Source organism: Typopeltis vanoorti, chromosome 3 (assembly GCF_054136105.1).
Source record: "Typopeltis vanoorti isolate ZY-2024b chromosome 3, IOZ_Tvanoo_1.0, whole genome shotgun sequence".
NCBI classification, from domain to species: Eukaryota; Metazoa; Arthropoda; class Arachnida; order Uropygi; family Thelyphonidae; genus Typopeltis; species Typopeltis vanoorti.
Genome location: NC_143551.1, coordinates 103,555,821 through 103,579,458, shown reverse-complemented (window position 1 = coordinate 103,579,458; position 23,638 = coordinate 103,555,821). Strand labels below are relative to the sequence as shown.

The following is a 23,638-nucleotide window of genomic DNA, read 5'->3' as shown; positions in this document are numbered from 1 at the left end:
CCATGATTCCATCAAAACATCGATGACATCAAGGCTCTCTTGAAGAAGTATAAATCAATCTGCTCTTTTGCCTGTAGGAATAATACTTGCCCTGCCCATGGAGGAGTTGCCATCTGAATCTCAGTCAGATCTCTTATAACAGTATGCATGTATGCTTCATCTATTTACCTCCTTCTGCAGATACCTTTCAGCATGTACTTGATGTCATATTGCTGTTACCATCCAATTTACTTTAATGGTGGATTTAAATGAACACAACACTCTGAGGTAGTGCCTGAGCATCAGAGGAAGAGTTGTGGAGCATATTCTCAACTCAAATTGTTGTCTCATGAAGGCAAACACATTGTTGGACGTGAAACGTTTCAAATTTTGGCTTAACGGCTTAATCGACTTATTGGCTTAACCCGGCTCAAAACAATGAAGAGACAAAAAAGTGACATAAAAACGTTTCGAATTTTGGCTTATTTTGGCAGACACAAAAAAAAAAAAATATATATATATATATATATATATATATATATATATTTTTTTTTTTGTATCTGCAGTTAAAGCTGGTATTTTTATAGGGTGGTTGATTCAGAAATAAAATAGAAGGAGCACTCATGGTGAGGGACTTGTGAACATAACTTGCACACAGGGAGTGTCCAGTCTCCAGTCCTAGTGTGGCCTCAGACAGCGTCTCCTGTATACCATTGATCCATTCTCCCTCCAATCATGACCTGGCAGGGTAAGCAGCATCAGGATTATATGCTAGCTGATCAGAAAGCCTCCAACAAATGTGTTACTATCAGATTTAGTCCTGTGCACTATCTGGCGGCCAGCCTGCAGAAAACTGTTTTACTGCTCTACCCTCAAATGGAGCAGAAACTGGCTCCCTAATTGAAAATTATAACAGTGTTATGAGTATGCCCAGCAAGGCCATCACCCAAACCTGCAAGTGGGAATAAAGGGGGGAGGGACAGAAACTGAAGCCCCTACTCTGGAGATGAAACATGACAGAGGCCACTTCAGACCTACAAAAAATCAGGTGGTGGTGGTGGGGTTTCACTGGGCAATGAAAGATGTCTACCATTTAGAGGTCTAGGCGGCATTTCCTCAGAAATTGGGAAGAGATATATTTAAGGCAGCAATACTTGCCTGGTTTGTGGAAACAGTCCCTTACCATGGGAAGGTGGGAATGACTTGACTGGGAGAAACTTTATATTGCACGATCACTAGCCCATAATGGACTGTGAATTGTGGACCACCAGTGTCCCTTTCTTCATCAGAAAAAATATCGAAAATGTCAAACTGTACTCTAGGCACTGGGTATATTAACTGTTTTATCTTCTTGTCTTTGATGCAGTCGTCTCTAAAGAGATAGCAAGAGAATCATAACACACACACAATATATGAATCCTCGAACTTCAGAAACATCTGGGGGGGTCTCTTTTGTATCCAGAATGTCCTCTCTCAGTTATGTAATAAGTTATTTGGACATGTGCCTCTGTTGGAATTAGGGGAAATAAGTCTGCATACGCTACGGACAGGGATGCTCATTTCTCAAGCTTTCACCAACTACCTATCACCTACACTGATTGCGGGCAGATCATGAGACAGAAACTTTTATTCCAGTGGCAATTATGAAATAGGAAGACTAACAACAATCTCTATCAAATCAAGCCTAAAATCAAATTGTGGCAATATGCAGATACAGTAAAGAGGAAATTGTTCTTGCTCAGATCAGAATAATTTATAGTGATCTTATCACACTTCTTTCTGTTGAGAGGTGATGACATGCCTTTGTGTGAGTTCTGTAGTACCAGACTTGACCATCATTCACAATTTAATCTACTGCCATCATTTCATCAGTGAGTGCAATCACTATTTTAGTCATTTTTATAATCTGTCTGAGCCCTGTATCCTCAGACATATTTTATCGTATTCATCAAGTTTTATTTTTGTTTAAATTTTTCCAGAACATTAATATTCATCTTATTTGGACATCATATCTGATCTGATCTGATTTTTCCTTTCAGTCGTTTCCAACTGTAGGTGACTTTGTAGGCATTGCCCACAAGGTATTCCTGGTGAGATTTTTACAGGGTAGTTCACCATTGCTTTCCCCAACCCCCCCGATTTTATCCCAGCTCGGGACTGGCATATGGCTGAGTCGTGTTCATGGGGCTGGTTTGCCTGTTGTGGGGGATGAAAAACCTGAGTTTCCAGGTGGGAAAAAAAAACCCTACCTCCGTATGAGACCGGCTAACTCACCTTTAATTGAAAGAGACCAGATAAAGGTTCCTCACATCACTCACAGGAATCAAACCCAGGTCTTTCCGACCAAAGGGCTTAGTCTGTACCGACTGAGCTACGGAGTCTTTATCATATCATATACATTAGTTTTATTAATTGAATTTTTTTACACTTGATTTCATACATCTTTTTACATTTGCTTTTTATATGCTTGTTTTTATACCTGTTCCTGCTATTGTTTTATGTATCTATTAGGTGTTTATTTCCTTGTGAACTGCTGTGAGGATTTAGTGGTGGAAGGAGAGCTTAGACCTCCTTCCACCTGGGGTGTGCCTGTATAGGATTGTGAACTATATTATTCATAAATGTACATTCAATTAGAATAAATGTTTTGGGGTGTCTCAGTTGCAGTTCTCAGCAACTTACCCCACATCTAATAATATTTATTATAACTGTAAGGTTTTGTGGGGTTACTTAAATCATCACTAGATAACTGGGAGAAGATCTTGCAGAGAATACTGAATGAACAAAGACAGGCTGAAAATTTGGAATTTATATTCCATGTTGGCTTAAAGCATGTACAAAGACCATAATCACATGTTCTGCTAACTGGTGCATTGTCCAGTTAAACAAGTCCTTTGTATTTTCATGATGGAACCAGAGTAGACAGTAAAAAGTCTGATACTGTGATACTGCAACAACCTAAAACAGCAGAACTGAAACAAAGCACCATCAATGTTAGAAACACCAAGAGAAAAAAAAGAAGCAAATGGAATCAATGAAAGACAAACCAGCAAAGGCTTTAATGATGATGTAAGATACTGAAAGAAAGAATAAAACTGGTGAGAAATAGTAATGTCTATAATATCTGAATAGCAATTAACCAAGTATACCTCATATAACATTTGCACTTTTGTTTGAAGATGATTGCTTTCATTTCTATTCCTGTACTAGAAGTTCTCCAACTATACTGCAATAATCTCAGAACTTTCAGTATAAAGACCACATGACAAAGTTAATAAAAAAAATTTACTGAGATTCTTTTTCATTACTTTTTCTTCTGTGGTATCATCATTAAATTTCTGATATGTAACCTCAGGGGAAGTAAAGGATATTAGATAGCTCCCATCAAAAGTTTACATCACTAACTCCTATTGACAATTTTCCTTCAAATTAATCTATGTCAGGACTCCAATATTGTCAGATCATATATTTCAGTCATCTAAGGAACTTCTTACTATATAAATCTACCCTAGATCTTGGTCTTCCTCTGGATCTTTTTCCTGACATCATGACACTAAACATTTTTTTGAAAACCTTTCCTCTTCAATTCTGTTTAAGTGGCATACTGCCTTAGGTTAGCTCTGCTCACACACCTGAATGCTAACAATACCAAGTTCTTTCCTTAATAATCTTTGTTTTTTAATACTAATTTCACTGGTCACTCCCCTAATCCATCTCAGAACTCTCATATCTGTGGTCTTCAGTCTTTGAAGTATTTTATTTCTAACTCAGGTCACAGATCTCTAAGTTTAAAATCAGTTTGAATACTGTCTTGTGTAAAGCTAGTTTAGAGTTTTGCCTACACTTATTGATTTCCTGTCATACCAGCAAAGCTGGTATGACAGGAAATCAATTCTGCTGTCTATGTGCTTTAATTTGCCACCTTCACTAAAAGTTGTGCCTAAATAGCTGAAATGTTTTACTTGTTTTATAGGTTCTCCATTTAGGATGCAGTTTGGTTTAGGAAATTTGTGCTGAAAATTTGGAATATAAATTCCAAATTTTCAGCCTGTCTTTGTTCATTCAGTATTCTCTGCATTTCAAGATCTTCTCCCAGTTATCTAGTGATGACTTAAGTAACCCCACAAAACCTTACAGTTATAATAAATATCATTAGATGTGGGGTTAGTTGCTGAGAACTGCAACTGAGACATCCCAAAACATTTATTCTAATTGAATGTACATTTATGAATAATATAGTTCACAATCCTATACAGGCACACTCCCAGTCGTATATTAGGTTCCAGATCACTATCATATAGCAAATTTCATCATATAGTGAATCACTGCCTTTTTTTACTTGTAGATGTATGTAATGGTTTAATAATGTTTTTAAGTTGTCATATATGTGCATAAGTGACAAAGCATTTAGTTATGCCAGATACATAAACAAAAAAATTATTCTGAATAGCTTGGCTCAAGGAAACACACCAACTAGTTCGGTCATCAGTCTACACCATTAAAAGTATTTATTTATTTGTTTTGGCAAAGAGATTGTCATGTTTACAGAAGACTGTAGTATGAACTTGTGTAGCACTTCACATTCAAAGTAGTCTGAGGTAAGTTTATCCTGCAGCTTATCTCAGTGGTTGATAAATCATCTTCACAAAATTTAATTATTTTAACTTTTGTATCTAATGTAAGTGGTTTACACATCTTCTTTTTTCACTGGAAGCAACAGTATCCTTACTTTGAATTTTATCTCCCATTATTAACAATAAAATAAAATAAGAGTTATAAGCAGTTTATAATTCACAGGGAAACACCAAAATACAGAGAGAGAGATGCAGGTGAACAATGACATCCTAAACAAACAAGCAAAGGCAATGGATGTGTATATAATTGTTGTCACTTCTCATGGCTATAGATTTTAAAATCCCTAACATGATTTTGTTATTTTGGAGGTCAAGTGTGATGACTTTTTTCAGTTTGAAGAATGTGGTTCTGTTCTAACATGTGGATTGTGATTTCAGTTTTACTGATATTAGGTTTTTTATTTTATTTTGGTTTTTATTCTTTTTATTATTATTGCTTAGATATTTGGGAATGGGATTGTTACAGTCATGAAAAACGTTCTTGTACCAGCGATCACAGAGTGATCATCTGATTGTCGAAACTATATAAGTAACAACACGATCATGTTGACAAAGCAATCTGTTATACCACACTGTGGTATTCTGGTATTTCTTTGTGAGTGAATTTTGGTGGGTTTCAGAAGGGCAGCCAGTTTGTGATTAGTGATGAAAACTAATTTATGGTCTGTATGTTTAAAAAAGTATTTGAATGCTTTGTATTTATTTTGAATATAGGATAAGTTTATGCGATGGGAAATTTTCTTTGATAGTTGGAGTGTTTAATCAAATTTTGGCTGTTAGGTTGACATAATTTATTAATTGCATATGATATTCACAGTTTTTGAAAATCTTAATTTCTAATTTTTTTTTTTAATTTCATTATTAAAATATTTGTAGTTGAGAATTTATATGCATTTATAAACTGTGAAAGAATAACTGATTTTTTAATGGAGTATAGATGGTGTGATTTAGAGTGCAGATAGTTCCTGATATGTGTAGGGTATCGGTTTTAATTTTTTTTTTTTTTTTTGTAATTTATTCCTTTATAGTGGTTCAGTTTTATGATTCTAAACAGTTTATTGATGTTTTCTCAGTTGCATGCATTCTAAGCATAAATTTCAAAGTTATGAAGATTAGAAACATAAAGTACTCAAAGTCCACCTCCAGGTATTGTTATTAATCGAAATCAGTTTGAACACTTGTGTTATATCTCTATGAAGAGACTATTTTTACACTGAGTGTTAGGTAAATATACAAGAGTTAAATCCGATTGTTGCAATCACTTTTAACTATTACTTTTAGAATCCAAGAAATGATTGATCTTCTTTATTTTTATAGGATAAATTCATTTTCTCTCTCTCTCTGACTTATTCTATTAATGGTTTGCTTCACTTGATGCAAACCATTGATAGAATAAGTTATTTAATTAGTTTATCTGACTGAACATTGTTTTTTGCAGCAATTTCCTGCAAACAATAAACGTTTATCAGAGTTGGTTCTTTATTAGATCAGTTCTTAACTTCCACAGGACTATGTAGTGTTTTCTTATTTAGCAATATTGTTCCACTTGCCTCACTGTTTCACTAGAATATGAATATTCTTATCCCAGGCAATCTAATTTCTAGATGTGCAAAAATTATCAGAGAAAAAAGATTTTTTTTTTTACTGCTTTATAAACACTATCAAAGTAGAGCATCTTCATTAAAGCCACTTTATAGTGGCTTTGAAACCTAAAATTTTATAGTTTCAGATTTCATTAATTCTGCCACTTGTTCCGATAAAATATCACCAGCATCCTCGAGACAGAAAACAAAACTTTCCATTTTGTGTTTTCTTAAATGTTGAAATAGAACTTAATTATTTAAAAAGGGATATTAAGTCTACTTAATATCTCTTTTTTTGTTTACCTATTCACTTGTTGATGGTCAACTTTCCAGTTTAAGGATTCAGCTTGCTGCGATTCCTTTTTTGGAATCTTCTATTAATTTATTCTGACTGTCAAAGACTGAGAGTTTTCTTAAACTTCCTAAAAATATGCTCTTTGTGTTAGCTGTTAATCATCCATCAATCTCCTCACTGAGCATGCGCACTTGTTCAACTAAGCAGCAGGCGAGAAGCTAGTGATGACTGAAAGCTAGTCAAGCTAGTAATGACTGGCAAAAAAGAATGTATTAGTATTATCAATAGATTTCCATTGAATCAAGAGACTCATCATGGCAGGTTCCACTCTCATGTCCACAGCTCATCATTCCTCGACTTAAATGCATTCACCACAATCTCTGGCAATGCAGTCCAATCACCTACCGCTCATACAAAAAATCTACTCCTCACCCCTTTGCTCACACTTGTCTTATATAGCTTCCAGGGATGGCTTCTTATTCCCCCTCCCATCTCCAGATATTTATGAAAAAATCTCATCCATGCTAATCTGGTAATTATCCCTTATCAACTTATACATTTCGATCATGTCTCTCCTCTTCCTTCCTTCTATCCACTAGGTTCTGTAATTTTCATTCTCTAAATCTAACCTCATATTCCACATTCCAGTAAGTAAGTAATCCATATGTGGCCTGATCAAAGTCTTGTACAATGGAATCAAAACATTCTTACTTCTATGTATCAGTGTTCTCTGCATCATTCCCATAATCCACTGTGTTCTCCTCACAATTTTAGCAAAATATTCACAAAATTTCAAGTCTCCATTCATCACCCCCCCCCCCCAGATCTTTCATCTCCTGTAAAATATCCCCACAAATCCTATACTCTGCATTCCATCTTTGCTTCCCAAATTTTAAAACCTTACACTTTGCAGCATTAAACTGATATCCCCCCCCCCACACACACACACTTGCTCATTAGTCTATTTAGGTCCTCTTGTAAAGCTACATCTGCTCTACTTCTCATAACTCTCCCCAACTTTGCATCATCTGCAAACAGCACAGCTGTATATCACCATTTAAGCCCTTAACAACATTAAACAATATCGACCCCAAAACAGACCCCTGGGGCACACCACTAGTGACTTTCCTCTTTTGGGATATCACTCCTCAATACACAACCTCCTGATACCTATTAGACAGCCAGTGCACTAATCTACTATCCAGTGTCGTCTGTTCCAATTTAACTACTAGTTTAATCTCGTGGCAATATATCGAAAACCTTTGCAGAATCTAAATATACTACTATATATGCATCCCCCCCCCCTTTGTCCAGTGTATTCATTACAATGAGTAAGCAGATTATTAAAACACGCTCTTCCTGTAGCAAACTCATACTGTCCATTAAAGAGAATTCTACTGCTGTCTATCCAGTTCTCAATCCTTGTCCTCACTAGTTTCTCCATTTAAGCCCTTAACAACATTAAACGATATCGGCCCCAAAACAGACCCCTGGGACACACCACTGGTGACTTTCCTCTTTCGGGATGTCACTCCTCAATATATAACCTGCTGATCCTATTAGACAACGAACCATACTTCCCATTAAAGAGAATTCTACTGCTGTTTATCCAGTTCTGAATCCTTGTCTTCACTAGTTTCTCCAACACTTTGACCACAACTCCTGACAAGCAGACTGGACTGTAATTCGAAGTCTTAGTCTTATCATCCTCTTTATGAAGCGGAACAATTTTGCCATCTTTCCACTACTTTGGAACTTAGGCCAGTCTAAAATTCATGTTAAAAATATAAGTTAAAGCTGTTGTTAACTCCATTGAACATTCTCTCAAGACAAGTATATCAAGTCCAATGCCTTGTGGACATCAAGTTTACTCCTGTTCACTCACCTTCAGTAGTTCCTCTGCCATTCTCATTGCTCTCAAATTCTGCATTATGTTACAATCACAAAGACGGAATACTTTAATGAAGTGCTCATTAAATATCTCTACTATATCCTTCTCAGTGTTTAAAATGTATTTATGATGAATGACATATATCACAACACTTAGCAATTGTGAATTATGATAAACAACCATTGAAATTATTACAATTTTTAGGTGCTTGGTAAGTACGTTAATCTGAAATACTTGACATTTCACTAAAATAAAGAGCAAAAAGGCTTTAGTTTGGTGATGCAAAGATTACAAAATTCAAGTGGATATTAGATTCAGCATTATTTCAAAGTCAAATGTAGAAACTATGAAAGTTTTGTAAAAAATAAGTTGACCAGAGAGCTTATGGGAATATGCCCGCCGGCATTTACGAGTCACCCTAGCACGGACCACCTTGGTAAACATGAATGCTGCCCAAGCATCCATATATTCGCTTTCTAATTTGGTCCATTTTTTTTAAGTTTCACTGCCTTGACAGCTGTTTAATGCTGGATCTAATATCCACTTGATTTTTATAATCTCTACATTTCATTTTAGCATAAATATAATTTCAGGTACATTACAAGTGCTGATTATACATGATTACAAAACCAAAACTATTATACTAACACAGATAAACAGTTTTAATAAAATAAATTAAAAAAAAAAGGATTCATAATTATAAGTTGACTATTTTTTACGGTATGTCTCAAAATGTATACTTCTGTACTTCTCAAATTGTACTTCTAAATGAATCTGCTGCAGGTCTACGGGATTCCCTGACTAAATTGAATAACTGTTGTAATGGATATGGTATGAAGGTCAGCAATAACAAGACAATGACAATAAGCAGAAACATTGTCATTTCAACTGCATTGTGAATGCAGTTGAAAATATCAACTGCATTGTGAATGGAGAACCTATAGAACAAGTAAAACATTTCAGCTACTTAGACATGATTTTTAGTGAAGATGGTAAATTAAATATGGAAATAGACAAGAGGATCAACAAAGCTGGTTTGGTAGGAAGTCAACTGAATAAATTTATGTGGAATAAGAGAGAAATTAGTTAAAACACTAAATTACAAGACAGTGTTCAAATAAGTTTTAACTTATGTATCTGAGAGCTGGGTTAGAAGTAAAACGCTTGACCAAAGACTAGAGACTGCAGATATGAGAGTCCTGAGAAAGATTAGGTGCATGAACAGATGGCATCAATGGCAATATCATATTAAAAATGAGGATATTAGGAAAGAACCTGACATTGTTAGCATCCAGGAATGTGTTAGCAGAGCTAATCTCGGGTGGTATGGTCACTTAAACAGAATGGGAGAGGAAAGATTAGCAAAATAAGTGTTCTCTGCCAGGTTAGCAGGAAAAAGACCCAGAGGAAGACCAAGATATAGGTGGATTGATACAGTAAAAATGCCTTAGAAGATAGAAATATGAGATCTGATAATGTTGCAGCCTTGACAGGTAATAGATTGATTTGGAGGAAAATTATAGATAGGAGGTTAGTATTGATGTAAATTTTTCATGTAGTACTATCATATCCTGTACACTCCTTGAGGATAAATTAGGAATTTGATGATGATATCTCAAAATGCTTTATCTACATCATAATAGTTTTACTCATAAATGACAGATCAAAGCGAATGATTTCAAACACAAGTGGTGCTCGTTATGTTGATTTGTAATTAGAAGAGCTACATGAAAAATTTCAGAAATATAGTGTTCTTAATCCTTGCTTGCTGTTTTACTCCATTATGCCTCCAACATGAATTCCTGTTAGCACTTAAGCCTTAACACAGATTTTCTTCTAGAAGTATACACTGTTGACATTACTGCTGCTATTCTCTCCATTCAAGTTCGATTTTCCATCACACTATTTTGCAGTTTGCAATGATGAGGGATTAGGATACTTGTCCAAAAATCACATATTAAATAAAAATTATTTAATGTGTTAAATCTTGCTTCAGTCCTATTCTTCTTGTACTTTTCTCTAATAGTTGCTAAGCAAACACTGGAAATATATTTTGTTGCTCCATTTGAGTCCACTTCCTTGTTAATGGAGGCTTGAAAGATTTAAATAAGTTTCATGTTTGTTGTCTAGAAGGTTTCAGATTTTTTGAGAAATAATATTGCGAAGGGGAAAAAAATCATCCTTGATACTAATATACTATAGGTTTACAACTTGTTAAAAAAATTATATATATATATATATACTAGGGGATCTCTTCCCCCCCCCCCCCCCCCCGCACCTAGTTCCAGGCTGGTAAGCTGGTTCTCCTTTATTGTTTTGAGACGACAAGGTGACAACAATGTGTTTGTCTCATAAAGGCAAACACATTGTTGGACATTTCAAAACAACGAAGAGACAAAAAAAACGTGACATGAAACATTTAAAATTTCGGTTTATCTTTTTATATATAAAAAATATATATGTATATATATATTGTATGCACACAGTTGAAAATTGGCTCAGTGCCAAGAAGAGTCAATTCTTGCTGAAGGGGAGAAAGGAATAAGACGACGTATGTAATCGTCACATACATATACAACACATATTTTACGTATAAACTACGAAATCATGTGCTTTATATGTAAAACTTTCCAACTGTTACACAAGCAATATAGTTACCACTTTGAAAACTACAATGTCCCCTTAAAAAATGCTAATTTTCCAACCTGTAATAATAAACAACTCATCCCACAATATGGATTGATTACCCCTACTAGGGGAATGAATTCTCCTACTTCCATGTGCAGAAGTGTCGAAAGTCTTGTATCTGTGGTCGAACAGATTATTACCTTGAGCCTATGTAGCTCAGTGGAAGTGGTGTTTGCACTCCTCAGCGCTAAACTGCCTGAAGATAGACTTAAGAGTTCAAGTGTAGTCACCAGCTAGAGGAACTTTAACTAAGCCTTTTTTCGACCAGTTCCTGAGTTAGTCGATCTCTGGCATGGGCAAGCGTGTTTTTTTCTCCCGGAAACTCGGTTTTTTGTCCCAGAAACTCAAGAAAATCAACTGTAGAACCCACACTATTTCAGACATTAAAAATATTGTGTTAGGGACCACGAGATGGCGGCATTTGTTGAGCCATGTCTTCACTGCAGACTTCTTAATTAGTGACAGCCTTGGGCCAGCTATCTCTGATTGGCTATCAGTGGAAATTGAACTGCCTACTCAGTCTCCAAAAGTTAGATAGGGCTAAAATGGCCTTGCCTACTCCCTATATGAGAGTAAAAAGGCGTTAGCTGATTTTTTTTTATATATATTACGTTAACAGAGGAAATTATAATTATAAGTACGAAAGTTAATTTATGCAAATTAAATAAAATAATGTATGACATCTGGAGTTTTTCCTCCCGCAAGCAGGCAAACCAGCCCCGTGAACACAATGTGCTTCTACAGACATAGGATACCTCCAGGAATAAAGAGTAATCAACCTATTGTGTAGAATTTCAGTTGCGAATGCCTACACGGTAAAAAGTGTAGGTCTACACGTGAGTGTAAATCAGGGATGATATCTCTAACACATAAATATGGTTTACAGTTGTTTATTCATCATCCCAGGAAGATACCATATTTGGTATCTTCATTCTTAATATTGGAAGAATAATATTAAAAATGAACATGTTGGAGAGGATTTTGGAATGATGTTGATTAACGAAGAACACATTAGCAAAAGGCTTATTTAAAGTAAATACAGCCATTTTAATAGAACAAAAGATGAAAAATTGCAAAATAGGCATCTTGAGTTAAAAGTTTTATTACAAAGAAAATGATGGCATATTTCTTCTTCTCCTGTTACACAGGCAGTATCATCTTACAGCCTTGATTTATGAAGAGTTCACAGTTCTATAAGCTAGTTCTTAAGTAATTGTTTTGATTTTAGAATGCAGTATCATTTGTCAACTTGGCTATAAAGAAAATACTGATTTGAAAGTTACTTTTTTTTTTATTAACGAAAAGAGGCAAAAATCAAAACAAAAAAGAGGATAAGGAATAAATATATAATTGAAATATTACTTATACCATTTTGAACAATTTTATTATTATACTATAAATCTCTCTCTCTCTTTTTTTCAGAGGCTGGTTTTTGGGAACTCATACTTCAAAGAAGCACGAACATGATGTAAGTATTAATAAATTCTGTGGTTATCTATTTCATTTGTTAATGCTATGTGTTCTTGAAAAATACAGCTTGTTTGTTTGCTTTCCACAAAAAAATATTACTTTTAAACCACACCCACAGTTTACAAACCAAATCTGTGGATGGCATCGTGTACTGATGATAGTAGTATTGTTGTTGTGTAGTTGGAAGATTCAGTAGGAGAGACAGCAAGTAGAGTAGAGGAGTGTCTCTTCCCCCCCCCCCCCCCACCCATCCTTAGTCCTTTCACTCCTTGGTGTTACAGTAATAATAATCCTATTCAAATGGATTAAAAGTGAGACTTCATTACATCTTAGATGCAAATTTCGAAAATCAAATTACACCTAAAACTGAGTAATATATGTTTGTTGCTGCCAAGAGATCAGTCATTTCTTAATATCAAGATTTATAATTAGCTGAAGAGTTCAATTTGAGTAGTCATTATAACATTATTTTTATTAATTGAGATCTGCAGGAGTTGGGAACTCATGTAGGGAAGCTGCCACTACCCACACCAGCTGCCATACCTGTTCTTGAATTCATTCACACTATTTGCACACACAACATTCAATGGCAATCCATTCCAATCTGCACCACTCTATGAGAAAAAAAAAAATCTGTATCTCACCCTCTTCATGAAGCATTCATTCTCAGCTTCCAATGATGCCCTCTCGTTCTTTCTCCACTCTCCAGAAAATAAAAAATTCACTAAAATGATTAAATGATAAAATGATGTTGGATTTGATATCCACTTAATTTGTATAAAAAATTTCAGTCTACTGATATTCTGTATGACTCTTTCAGAAGCATGTTTCAATCATGTCACATCTCTTTTTCCTGTTTGCTAGTGTCTGAAGTCTAAAAATTCTCAATCTGTCTTCATAATCAGTATTCCACAATCCTAATATCATTTTTAACACTCTTCTTTGCACTCTCTCCACTGTATCAGAATCATCACGGGAACCAGGAGACCAGACCTGCACACAATAGGCCAAGTGAAGTCTTATCAAGACCTTGTAAAGAGGCAAAATGACTTCCTTATCTTTTTACTATATCAGTCCATCTACATCTTGGTCTTCTTCTGGAACTTTTTCCTGCAGCATTGCAATTATCCTCTGAGTTGTTTTGCAATCTTTGCTATATGGTCCTTGAACTTTAACTTCCTATCCACTAAAACTTCAAGATCCCTTCCTGAACAGTTTCATCACAGTTTGTGGCATTATGGACATCTTCTATTATCACTGTATTATTAAGTCCAGTGCTCGTGTCCTGGCATGTTGCTTCGACTGCATACTGTATAAGATAGTTGTCCCTAAGTAAATAAAGAAATTCGGTCTCCTTACTCACACATGATATTTCTTGCTTCCGTACTTAAAGTTACCCATTATTATCATCCTCTTGTTGCTCACCAGTCTCATCTATATGAACAGTTCTGAATCATTGCTCTCTCGCTCTCTCTCTGCATTCCCTGGCCTGTAACAACATCCTGCTAAATATCTAAAATTTTCACCAAATGGCATCAAAGCTATTGTCATCACTGCTTCCTTCAAGTTGCACACTGAGATTATCCAAATGTTCTAAAATCATTATTGTTATTTTACGGTATTTTAATGTAGTTTGGAGACTCATCATGGGAGATCCAAATTAACCATTATATAGTGCCCACAGATTCGAGACCCTTCGACACTTCTGCGCATTTCATAAAAAGGAGAATCCATTCTGATAATAGGGTAAACAGTCCGTCTTCTGGGATGAGTTGTTTATTATTACACATCGGAAAATTAACTTCTCTTTTATGATTATTGTAGTTTTTAAAGTGGTAACTATTTTGTTTGTATAACAGTTGGAAAATTTTATCTATAAAGCATGTGATTTCACGTGTTGGACCAATTCGTATATCCTTTATTTCTTTCTCCATTTCAGCATGAATTGACTATTCTTGGCACCAAGCCAAGCGAAGCTCTACAAAGTGTGGGTGTACTACACACACAAATCTTACCATACTTCTCCTTGAATCCATTCACCATCAGGGAACTAACAACCAATTCTGGCAATCCATTCCAATCACTCTCCGTTCAAAAAATTTGGTCTTCACTCTCCTACTAATCGCATATTATTTTCACAGATGGCCCCTAGTTCTCTGACTATTTGTCATATATTGAAAAATTTTGCTTGCATGAATTTTGTACAACTCCTTTAATATCTTAAAAGTTTCTATCATATGCCCTCTTTTCTGCCTATCAACTAAACTTTGTAACCCACAAACCTTCAGCCTATCCTCGTAGGGAGTTGTGACCATCTTGGTCACTTGCCAAGTGACCAAATCTGTGCACAATAGTCAAGATGGGGCTAAATCATAGCCTTATAAAGAGGAATAATAACTTCCCTATCTTTACTTAACATGTTTATCAACATGCAAGTAATCCTTGAGCTATTTTACCAACTTTTGCAATATGTCCTCTGAACCATTATCCTCAAGTCCCTAGCCTCATCAATTTCATGCCATTCAAATTCCTTTTTCATAACTGAAAGCCCACTAATTAATTATTGACACCAATATGGATTTTGCCACTCTCATTAAACAGCAAATTAACTAAATTTACACATCTTTGGACACAAACTTTCCAAACCTGACAAATAAGAGATTACCGTATTTTTCGGACGATAAGACACATCCCAAATTTATGAGACGATTTTTAGAAAAAAATATTTTATTATATAAAGATATTTACAAATTCTTACTTAATTTTTATTTATTGTTATAATCATTTGTATTAGCAATATTCAGTTCATTGTCACTCTCGGTACTATCACTCGTCTCGTTAATGTCACCCTTCGTATTATTTTTGTCTGAACTATTGTTGTCACTCCCTTCAAAAACTGTGTCATCTTCGGTATCATCCATCGCATTACTTATGCTGCATTTCTTAAATGACTTTATAATCGTCTCTTCTTTCACAGCTTCCCATGAATTTTTCACCCAGGTACATACTCCGAAATTGTTGGCCGTTTCATACGTCGTGTTGCTGTAACATTGTGATTTGGCTTTGCTATCCATTTGTTCCACTCTTCCCGCATAAAATTTTTGAATGGTTTATTAATAGATCCATCCAAGGGTTGTAATTGACTTGTAAGGCCTCCAGGAATGACAGCTAATTCTGTATTCATTTCTTTTAGAAGCTTCTTGTTGATTCTGTTTTATGCACTCTGAATTGATCCCACACTAACATCGCAGGCTTTTTAAACAACGCACCTGGACGTTTTGCCCATATCTTTTGTATCCATAATTCATTCCTATTTCATCCATGCAGCCTTTATCTTGAACGTGGATAATAATGCCACGAGGAATTTCATCTCTCGGTAACGTTTTTCTCTTGAAGATTAACATGGGGGTAGTTTTGTTCCGTCCTCAACAAACTAAACCTACAGTGCGAGTTTTTTCATGACCTGTTGTTTTGGTGCCTTTTGAATCTACTGTCTGATTTGAAGGAACATCAGAAGTTAGAGGCACTTCATCCATGTTCGCAATTTGATTAAGCTCAAAGTTAAATTTCCTTCTCGCTGATATGACAAATCTATGGAATTCTATAATTTTAGCTTCATAGTCAGCCGGCATTTTTTGAGCTAGAGTGGTTTTTGTATGCATGCATAACCCATGTCTTTTCATAAATCTAAAGCACCAAGATCTGGTAAAATCTAAAATTCCATTAGCATTTGCCCATCATTTCTCTTCAAAAATTATCATTTTCGTAGAAACAGATATTCCCATGTTTCAATGATTTGTTACCCAATTTTTCATTTGTACTTCTAATTCTGGCCATTTTTCTAGGTGCAAACGGAATGTTTTCTTGTGTTTACATAGCAGCTTTAATTGTTCCTCTTGTTTTCTCCACGCACAAACCATTTTTTCTGTTGGTGGTGGACCAAAATTTCTTTCTGCTGCTCTGTTTCCATATTGTTTTACATAATTTATCACAATTTATAACTCATGTTATATGCAAGTCTTTTTTTGTGTTACACTCATTTTTTCTAATTTTAAGATAAAAATTTTAACGACTTATAAAAAATAATTCAAACGAACCATACAAAAGTGCAGATGTTTACACTCTGCACTTTTGTATGGTTCTAAATGCTCTAATTCGGTGATTCACCCACATGCAGCGAGATAACTTAGGTACCTACCTTAAGTGGCTTACTTACTAATTTTATTAACATATTGCACCAGTAATTGAACTTTGCTAACAGCTTCAGTACAGTGTAAAGATTCTTATTTTAATGTTACCTTTGGACCATAAGATGCACCCCAATTTTCAGTTGATTTTTCTATGTAAAAAGGTGCATCTTGGTCCGAAAAATACAGTAATTTGAAAGAAAATTATTGATAGGAAGCTAATGATAATGTAGACCTGAATATGAAATTAATGGCAGTTCTACAGCGATGATTAGGTTTTTCTTCTTGTAGGCTCGAGTTTCTCACCTCGTGATGCAAACCAGCCAGAAAATCAGAAAATACACTTAATTTACACATTGTATATCTTTCTATACTACCTTGGTTGCTTTCCTGTAATTTAAACAAAACTAACCATGCGTTGAATACCCTACTAACACTTTAAAAGATTTAATATCTGATAAAGAATTTTATATACATAGGTGGGGTTTCTTCTTTTCCAGTGGCACTAATGGGCTGAAATGTTTTACTTGATCTTAAGTGCTCACAACCTTCCAACTATTGTTGGACATCACAACCGCAACTCGAGGAAAGGTGGTTAGCCCTATGCCTCCTGATGTGTTCTATGTCTGTAGATCCATGTGTTCATAGGGCCAGTTTACCTGTTCTAGGAGACAAACCCAGGTCTTTCTGACCAAAGGGCTTTGTCTATACCGACTGAGCTATGGAGGCTCATAGGTTGGGTTTAATTTCATTAAAATTTGTGCCTAAATAGCTGAAATGTTTTACTTGATCTATAAGTAGTTCACGTTTGAGAATGCAGTTTTTTCCACGTTCCCATTTATTTTCATAGCTTTTGTCTTTTTATTGCCAATTTTTATGCCAAATGTAACAGCAGTTATTCATTTCATTTAGTTTCTGATGACTTACTGGATTTATTTAGTAGTATAACACGTATAAAGAAAAGAGCTGAGTTGAGTATCTCCAATATCAGGTTTAATACCATTTCCTTATTGACATGATTCATAAATATGATTAAAAAAATGGAGACTGTTTATGTCATCTGATTTTACATCACATTATCTTCCTGTGCCTCTTTTACTTCTAATTGCTGACTTGAGTATGCACTGTATAATATCACTCATATAATGTCCTATTTACAGTTTGTAGTTTGAATAGCTTTTCTCTTGGTATCTTGTCCAGATCTGCAAAAATTTTCTTATTCCAGATTTGGCATGAATCCCACTTGTGATTCTTCCCCCACTTTTCCCTTCCACAATTTTTTGTGTCCTTTTTTCAAGTATTCTTGTATAAATTTTAATCAGAACATTAATTAAGGAAATTTCTCTGTAATTCTCATGTCAGTACTATTTCCCTTTGTATAGATTAATATTATGAGAGCTCCACCCCAGTTACTTAAAATGCAACCTTCTGACCAGGCTTTCTGAATTATGCAGTGTGGTCACTGTAAATATATGAGAATTTCTGTATGAAAGTCATCTCTTCCAGCTGCCTTTCTACATTACAAGTTTCTGATGGATTTTTTCCTACCTCAAGTATTAATATGTACTTCTGATTGCATTCCTCTTGAATATTTTGTACCATAACTGTCACTTCTTATCTCATTCAGTAATCTTTCAATGTAATTATTCCACACATTCAGAATATCTTTGTCTTCAGTTGTTGTTTCACCTTTATCATTATTGATTTCTTCTTCCATTTTGCAGTTTTCTCAACTGCCTCTAGAACATTTTCCCACCTTCATGATATTTATTGTGTATATTTTTTTTATCAAAATCTGTCCATGGCTTCTATTTACCCACAACAAAATTTGTAGTTTTGTATGCTTGCATACATCCTTGTATTTGTGCATACCAAATAATGCCAACAATAAGAACTTAATTAAAAGTTTATTTTTCACTTGGTTAGAGTATAATAAATTTAGTTTAATCCTTTATCCAAGTGTGAGCAAACAAAGTTTGCGCCTGAAACTATCTTCAGGACTGGGGTAAGGTGGTACAACACCAGGGCAACTCGTTGCAAAGGTGGAGCAAGCTACCAACACTCCTGTCTCAGTATCTCCTATAATGCAAAACACATCTTGTGGATATGTCTAATGTTATGCATTAAGGGAAGGGCCACTACCCAGACTAGTTTCGACCTTTATTGAGGTCTCTTCAGTGGGAGCTAGGCCCAAGTTGAGATACCAGGCAGAAGCTTTAGCAGGTCATCTCTACCTATAGGAGTTGCCAAATGGTGTGCCACCCTTTTTGCATTATAGGAGATACTGAGACAGGAGTGTTGGTAGCTTGCTCCACCTTTGCAACAAGTTGCCCTGGTGTTGTACCACCTTACCCCAGTCCTGAAGATAGTTTCAGGTGCAAACTTTGTTTGCTCACACTTGGATAAAGGATTAAACTAAATTTATTATACTCTAACCAAGTGAAAAATAAACTTTCAACATCTTTCTCTAAATCCAGAGTAATTTATTAAAACAGGGTGGCACACTATTTGGCAACTCCTATAGGTAGAGATGACCTGCTAAAACTTCTGCCTGGTATCTCCACTTGGGCCTGGCTCCCACTGAAGAGACCTCAATAAAGGTCGAAACTCGTCTGGGTAGTGGCCCTTCCCTTAATGCATAACATTAGACATATCTGCAAGGAGATGTGTTTTGCATTATTATAGGAGATACTGAGACAGGAGTGTTGGTAGCTTGCTCCACCTTTGCAACGAGTTGCCCTGGTGTTGTACCACCTTACCCCAGTCCTGAAGATACTTTCAGGCGCAAACTTTGTTTGCTCACACTTGGATAAAGGATTAAACTAAATTTATTATAAGAACTTAATTAAATACAGTAATTAAAAAAGAGGACTTATTTAAGAGTATATTTCATAAAATTTTCACTTATGTATCAAGGGTATCTTCAGTATAAAATTCAAATTAAACAAGCACACCTAACAAAATAAAGATTCACGATGAGAATGAGTATGGTAAACATAAATGGGAGAGTGAGGTAATAAACCCTTGGATTTCATGTCCTCTTTCTCCTGCACTCACGAACTACTTCATGGAAGAATTTGAACAGTGACTCCTCAATATATCTGTCCTTATCCTTCCTTATGGTACAGATATGGAAACAATATTTTTGCTTTATGGCAAGATTTCGTTTCTACACTTCAAGTTTCATTAGAAAGATTAATTCTATTTATCCTCGAATACAGTTTACTCTTGATTCTTGTTGAAAGGCTTATACGCTGGTTAAATATGATAACTAATAATTAAGGAATTGACAGCGTACACTAGAAATATAAATTAAAAACAACTTTAATAAATACTTTCTGATATTTTGGCACTGTCGCTCTACTGGCAATACACCATCACACAAAAAAACTCAGTCCACTTCAAAGCCAGTATAGAAAACCTTACACTCCAACATAATGACATAATGGTCAGTTTTGACGTCTCCTCCTTATTCACAAATGTCCCCCTCAAAGAAACCTTACAGCTAATCTAAGCTAAATTTCCTCCCGATATCTCAACCCTATTTCAGTTCACAATGAACTCAGGCTATTTCGTTTGGCATGAAAAATTCTACAAACAGATAGAGGGGACAGCTATGGGTTCAGCACTTTCCCCACCCTCATCCAACTTCTTTATGGAGACTTTTGAAGAGAAAGCCTTAAACTCAGCACCACAAAAACCTACCATATGGCTTCGCTACGTTGATGATGTGTTCGCTATTTGGCCACATGTCCTGGATACACTCCATTCCTTCTTAACACACTCAAACAACCAACATCCTAGAAAAAGAGAAAAACAATAGCCTCCCCTCCCTAGACACACTAGTCACCTGCCAACCTGATGGAACCTTGGTTTTCTCAGTTTATAGAAAACCCGCCCATACAGGCAGATACATTCACCCACAGTCCCCCTCCCACAACAATATGGAGTTATTAAGACACTATTCAACATGGCAAAACTTATCTGTTCAAATGATCAAGCCCTAACCACTGAACTAAATCACATCCTTAACACTTTCTCAGCCAATGGCTACCCCCCCCACAAAAAAAAAATCCAAAAAATACTTAAACCAGTTATCCACAACCCACCTCCTCCCCTTCACAAAAAAGATTACTCTAAATCCATCACCATCCCCTACATCCGAGGCACCTTGAAAAAATCAACAAAATCCTAAAAAAACATGACTTAGCCACCTGTTACAGACCATATAGAAAATTGGCATCCCTTATCCGTTCCACTAAAGACCAACCACTTCCCCTAGACCTACCTGGTGTATACCAGGTCCCTTGCAGCTGTAAATTGTCCTACTTTGGCCAAACAGGCAGGACAGCAAATATCAGACTCTCAGAACACAAGGACTACATCCGATTTCACCAGCACAGCTACTCTGAGCTTGCTGACCATGCTCTGGATACCTGCCACAGAATAAGGTGGAAGAAAGCCACAGTAACACTCCGCAGCAAGTTCAAATATGAAAGACTATTCATGGAATCAGCCTCATCCCTCAGGAACACGCAAACCTCAACAAATTTGGGTGCATAAGACTGCCCCAAATTTGGGAAACATATATCAGAAGAACTTTAGTCCAAAGGCCAATAATTACCAATATAGCCCACCAGGGGGCACCATCAGGACTTTAGGAAAACGGTAGCTTCCTCTCTTCGTTTCTCATTTGCTGTTAATTAGCACTTGTGTGCACCTGTTCTTTATTTTAAGTTTCCAAGAAGATGGCAACATGACGTGCCGAAATATTGGAAAGTATTTATTAAAGTTGTTTGTAATTTATATTTCTAGTGTACACTGTCAATTCCTTAATTATTAGTTATCAAGTTTACTCTTGAAGTGGAAAACAATCTTCGTATTTCTTTTTTAGATCTCCTTATTCATTTCCAGCTAGTGAGAACCATCAATTTTTTGTCTTTTGAAAGAAAACCCATACCGAACTTTATATCCATGCTCAGTCACATCACTTCTTATCAAAAATCTGGCTCTTAGATTTTCCATTAAGGCTCTCAGATTGCTCATTATGCTCTACTGAAGCATTATTGATAGTCTTTTTCTAAAGAGGATCACTAAGTTACTTAAATCTGTTCTAACTGAATGTGAGCTTTTGTCCAATTAATGAACTTTCTTCCTTTCTAGTCTCAGTTGCTAACCTACCTGTTTCTTTATCAGATACTCTGCACTCATGAATAATCTTATTTTGGTTATACTGGCAAGTCTGTGGCTTCATTGTAATGAACATTTAGACTAATTTCAATTCTGTGATTGAACATAATCAACTTGCTGAACATGCCATCTCCACCACTTGTTGGATCCTTTGGAAAAAGCCATTTTCTTATAAAACAGTTGTACAAAGAAAGCTGTGAAATTTTACATTATTGCCATTTCTGAATAGAAATGATGGCTTGTTCAAGGCATATTGTGTTTCATACATCTTGCTATCATCGGTAGTTTTTTTGGGAGTTTTTTAATATATAATTTGTTCAAAAAATGTCATTAGGACCTAAAAAGTACTTGCAACTACACCTCTGTCATTTACATGCAGCTTGTACATTCTTGTTGTTAAATCTTTATTTTGTTACTTGTGCTTCTAATTCAAATTTTATGCTGAAAAGGCCCTTGATAGTTATGAAATCAAAAAACTCTTCCATAAGACCTCTTGCTAATATACTGACTAAATTGCACTTGTCTCATATATGTGAAACTGAATATAAAATACTGATTGGCAGAGAATAATATGAAAACTCCAGTGTGTTCACCATGGCAAATCAATCTTTTCTGATTATGCTTTGGATTTGCTTCTCAGGACTGTTAAGTTAACATGTTCAGCTTAGATATTGGCTAAAACTGATGTTTGAAGAAATTAAAGATGGAATCTCAAACTTACATGGAAATAAGTTTAATCTATGTTTTTTGTACAGTGAAGAACACCAATCTTACATCCAATATCATAAACTGGAGCAGTCTGGCTTAGCTGAACATGTCATCTTGACTAAACATGGGGCATTTGGGCAAAAAACCAAGCTAACACATAAAAGTAGGCTCCTTGTATAATGGTTATACATGAGAGCTTATTAAGAGAGAGAGAGAGACCTCCAGGGAGTCAAGGACTCATTGAGAGAGGTCACGTACTATGCACAGCTATAATACTTATTCTTGAATTCATTCACACTGCTTGCACATACAACATCCAATGGCAATCCATTCCAATCATGCACCACCCTATGAGAGAAAAATCTAGCCCTCACCCCCCTTCTTAGCGGCATTTATTCTCAGCTTCCAAGGATGCCCTCTTGTCCTTTCCCTACTCTCCATAAAATGAAAAATTCCAGCTGAAATCCTGTGTGATCTTTTTAAAAGTTTGTAAGTCTCAATCACATCACCCTTCTTTCTCCTGTTTTCTAGTGTCTTCAGTCAATTCTCAAACAAATTCTCAATCTGTCTTCATAATCAGTATTCCACAATCCTGATATCATTTTTAACACTCTCCTTTGCATTCTCTCCACTGCATTAGAATCACAACAGAAACCAGGAGACCAGACATGCTCAAATAGCCCAAGTGAGGTCCTATCAAGGCCTTGTAAAGAAGCCAAATGACATCCTTATCTTTACATGTGAAAGTTCTTTTCAGTATTGCAGTTATCTTTTGAGTTGCATTTGCAGTCTTTGCAAATGCAACTCAATTTATGATTCCTGGCATAATCCCACCAATATAATATGACATTGGATAATCACGCCAAAGTGCATCACTTTACATTTACTGACATTGAACTGATATCCATTTTTCCATGCCCACAATTCCAGCCTATTTCCCTTCATGGGAAATATTATTGTATCAGTCTTTTGTAAATTCTTAATTTACAGAAGACTGATAAATTATCTTATTT

At 35.6% G+C, this 23,638-nt stretch overlaps 1 protein-coding gene across 1 annotated transcript in view; it reads left to right on the top strand.

Annotated features, from left to right (window-relative positions):
- The window catches only part of LOC150108436 (GRAM domain-containing protein 4-like), a 458,431-nt gene that overhangs the window by 191,607 nt on the left and 243,186 nt on the right, over positions 1–23,638 (top strand). Inside the window, exon 10 of the mRNA XM_090390467.1 lies at positions 12,493–12,538. Within this exon, the coding sequence (XP_090246593.1) occupies positions 12,493–12,538 (46 nt within the window). The remainder of the gene's footprint in view (positions 1–12,492; positions 12,539–23,638) is intronic.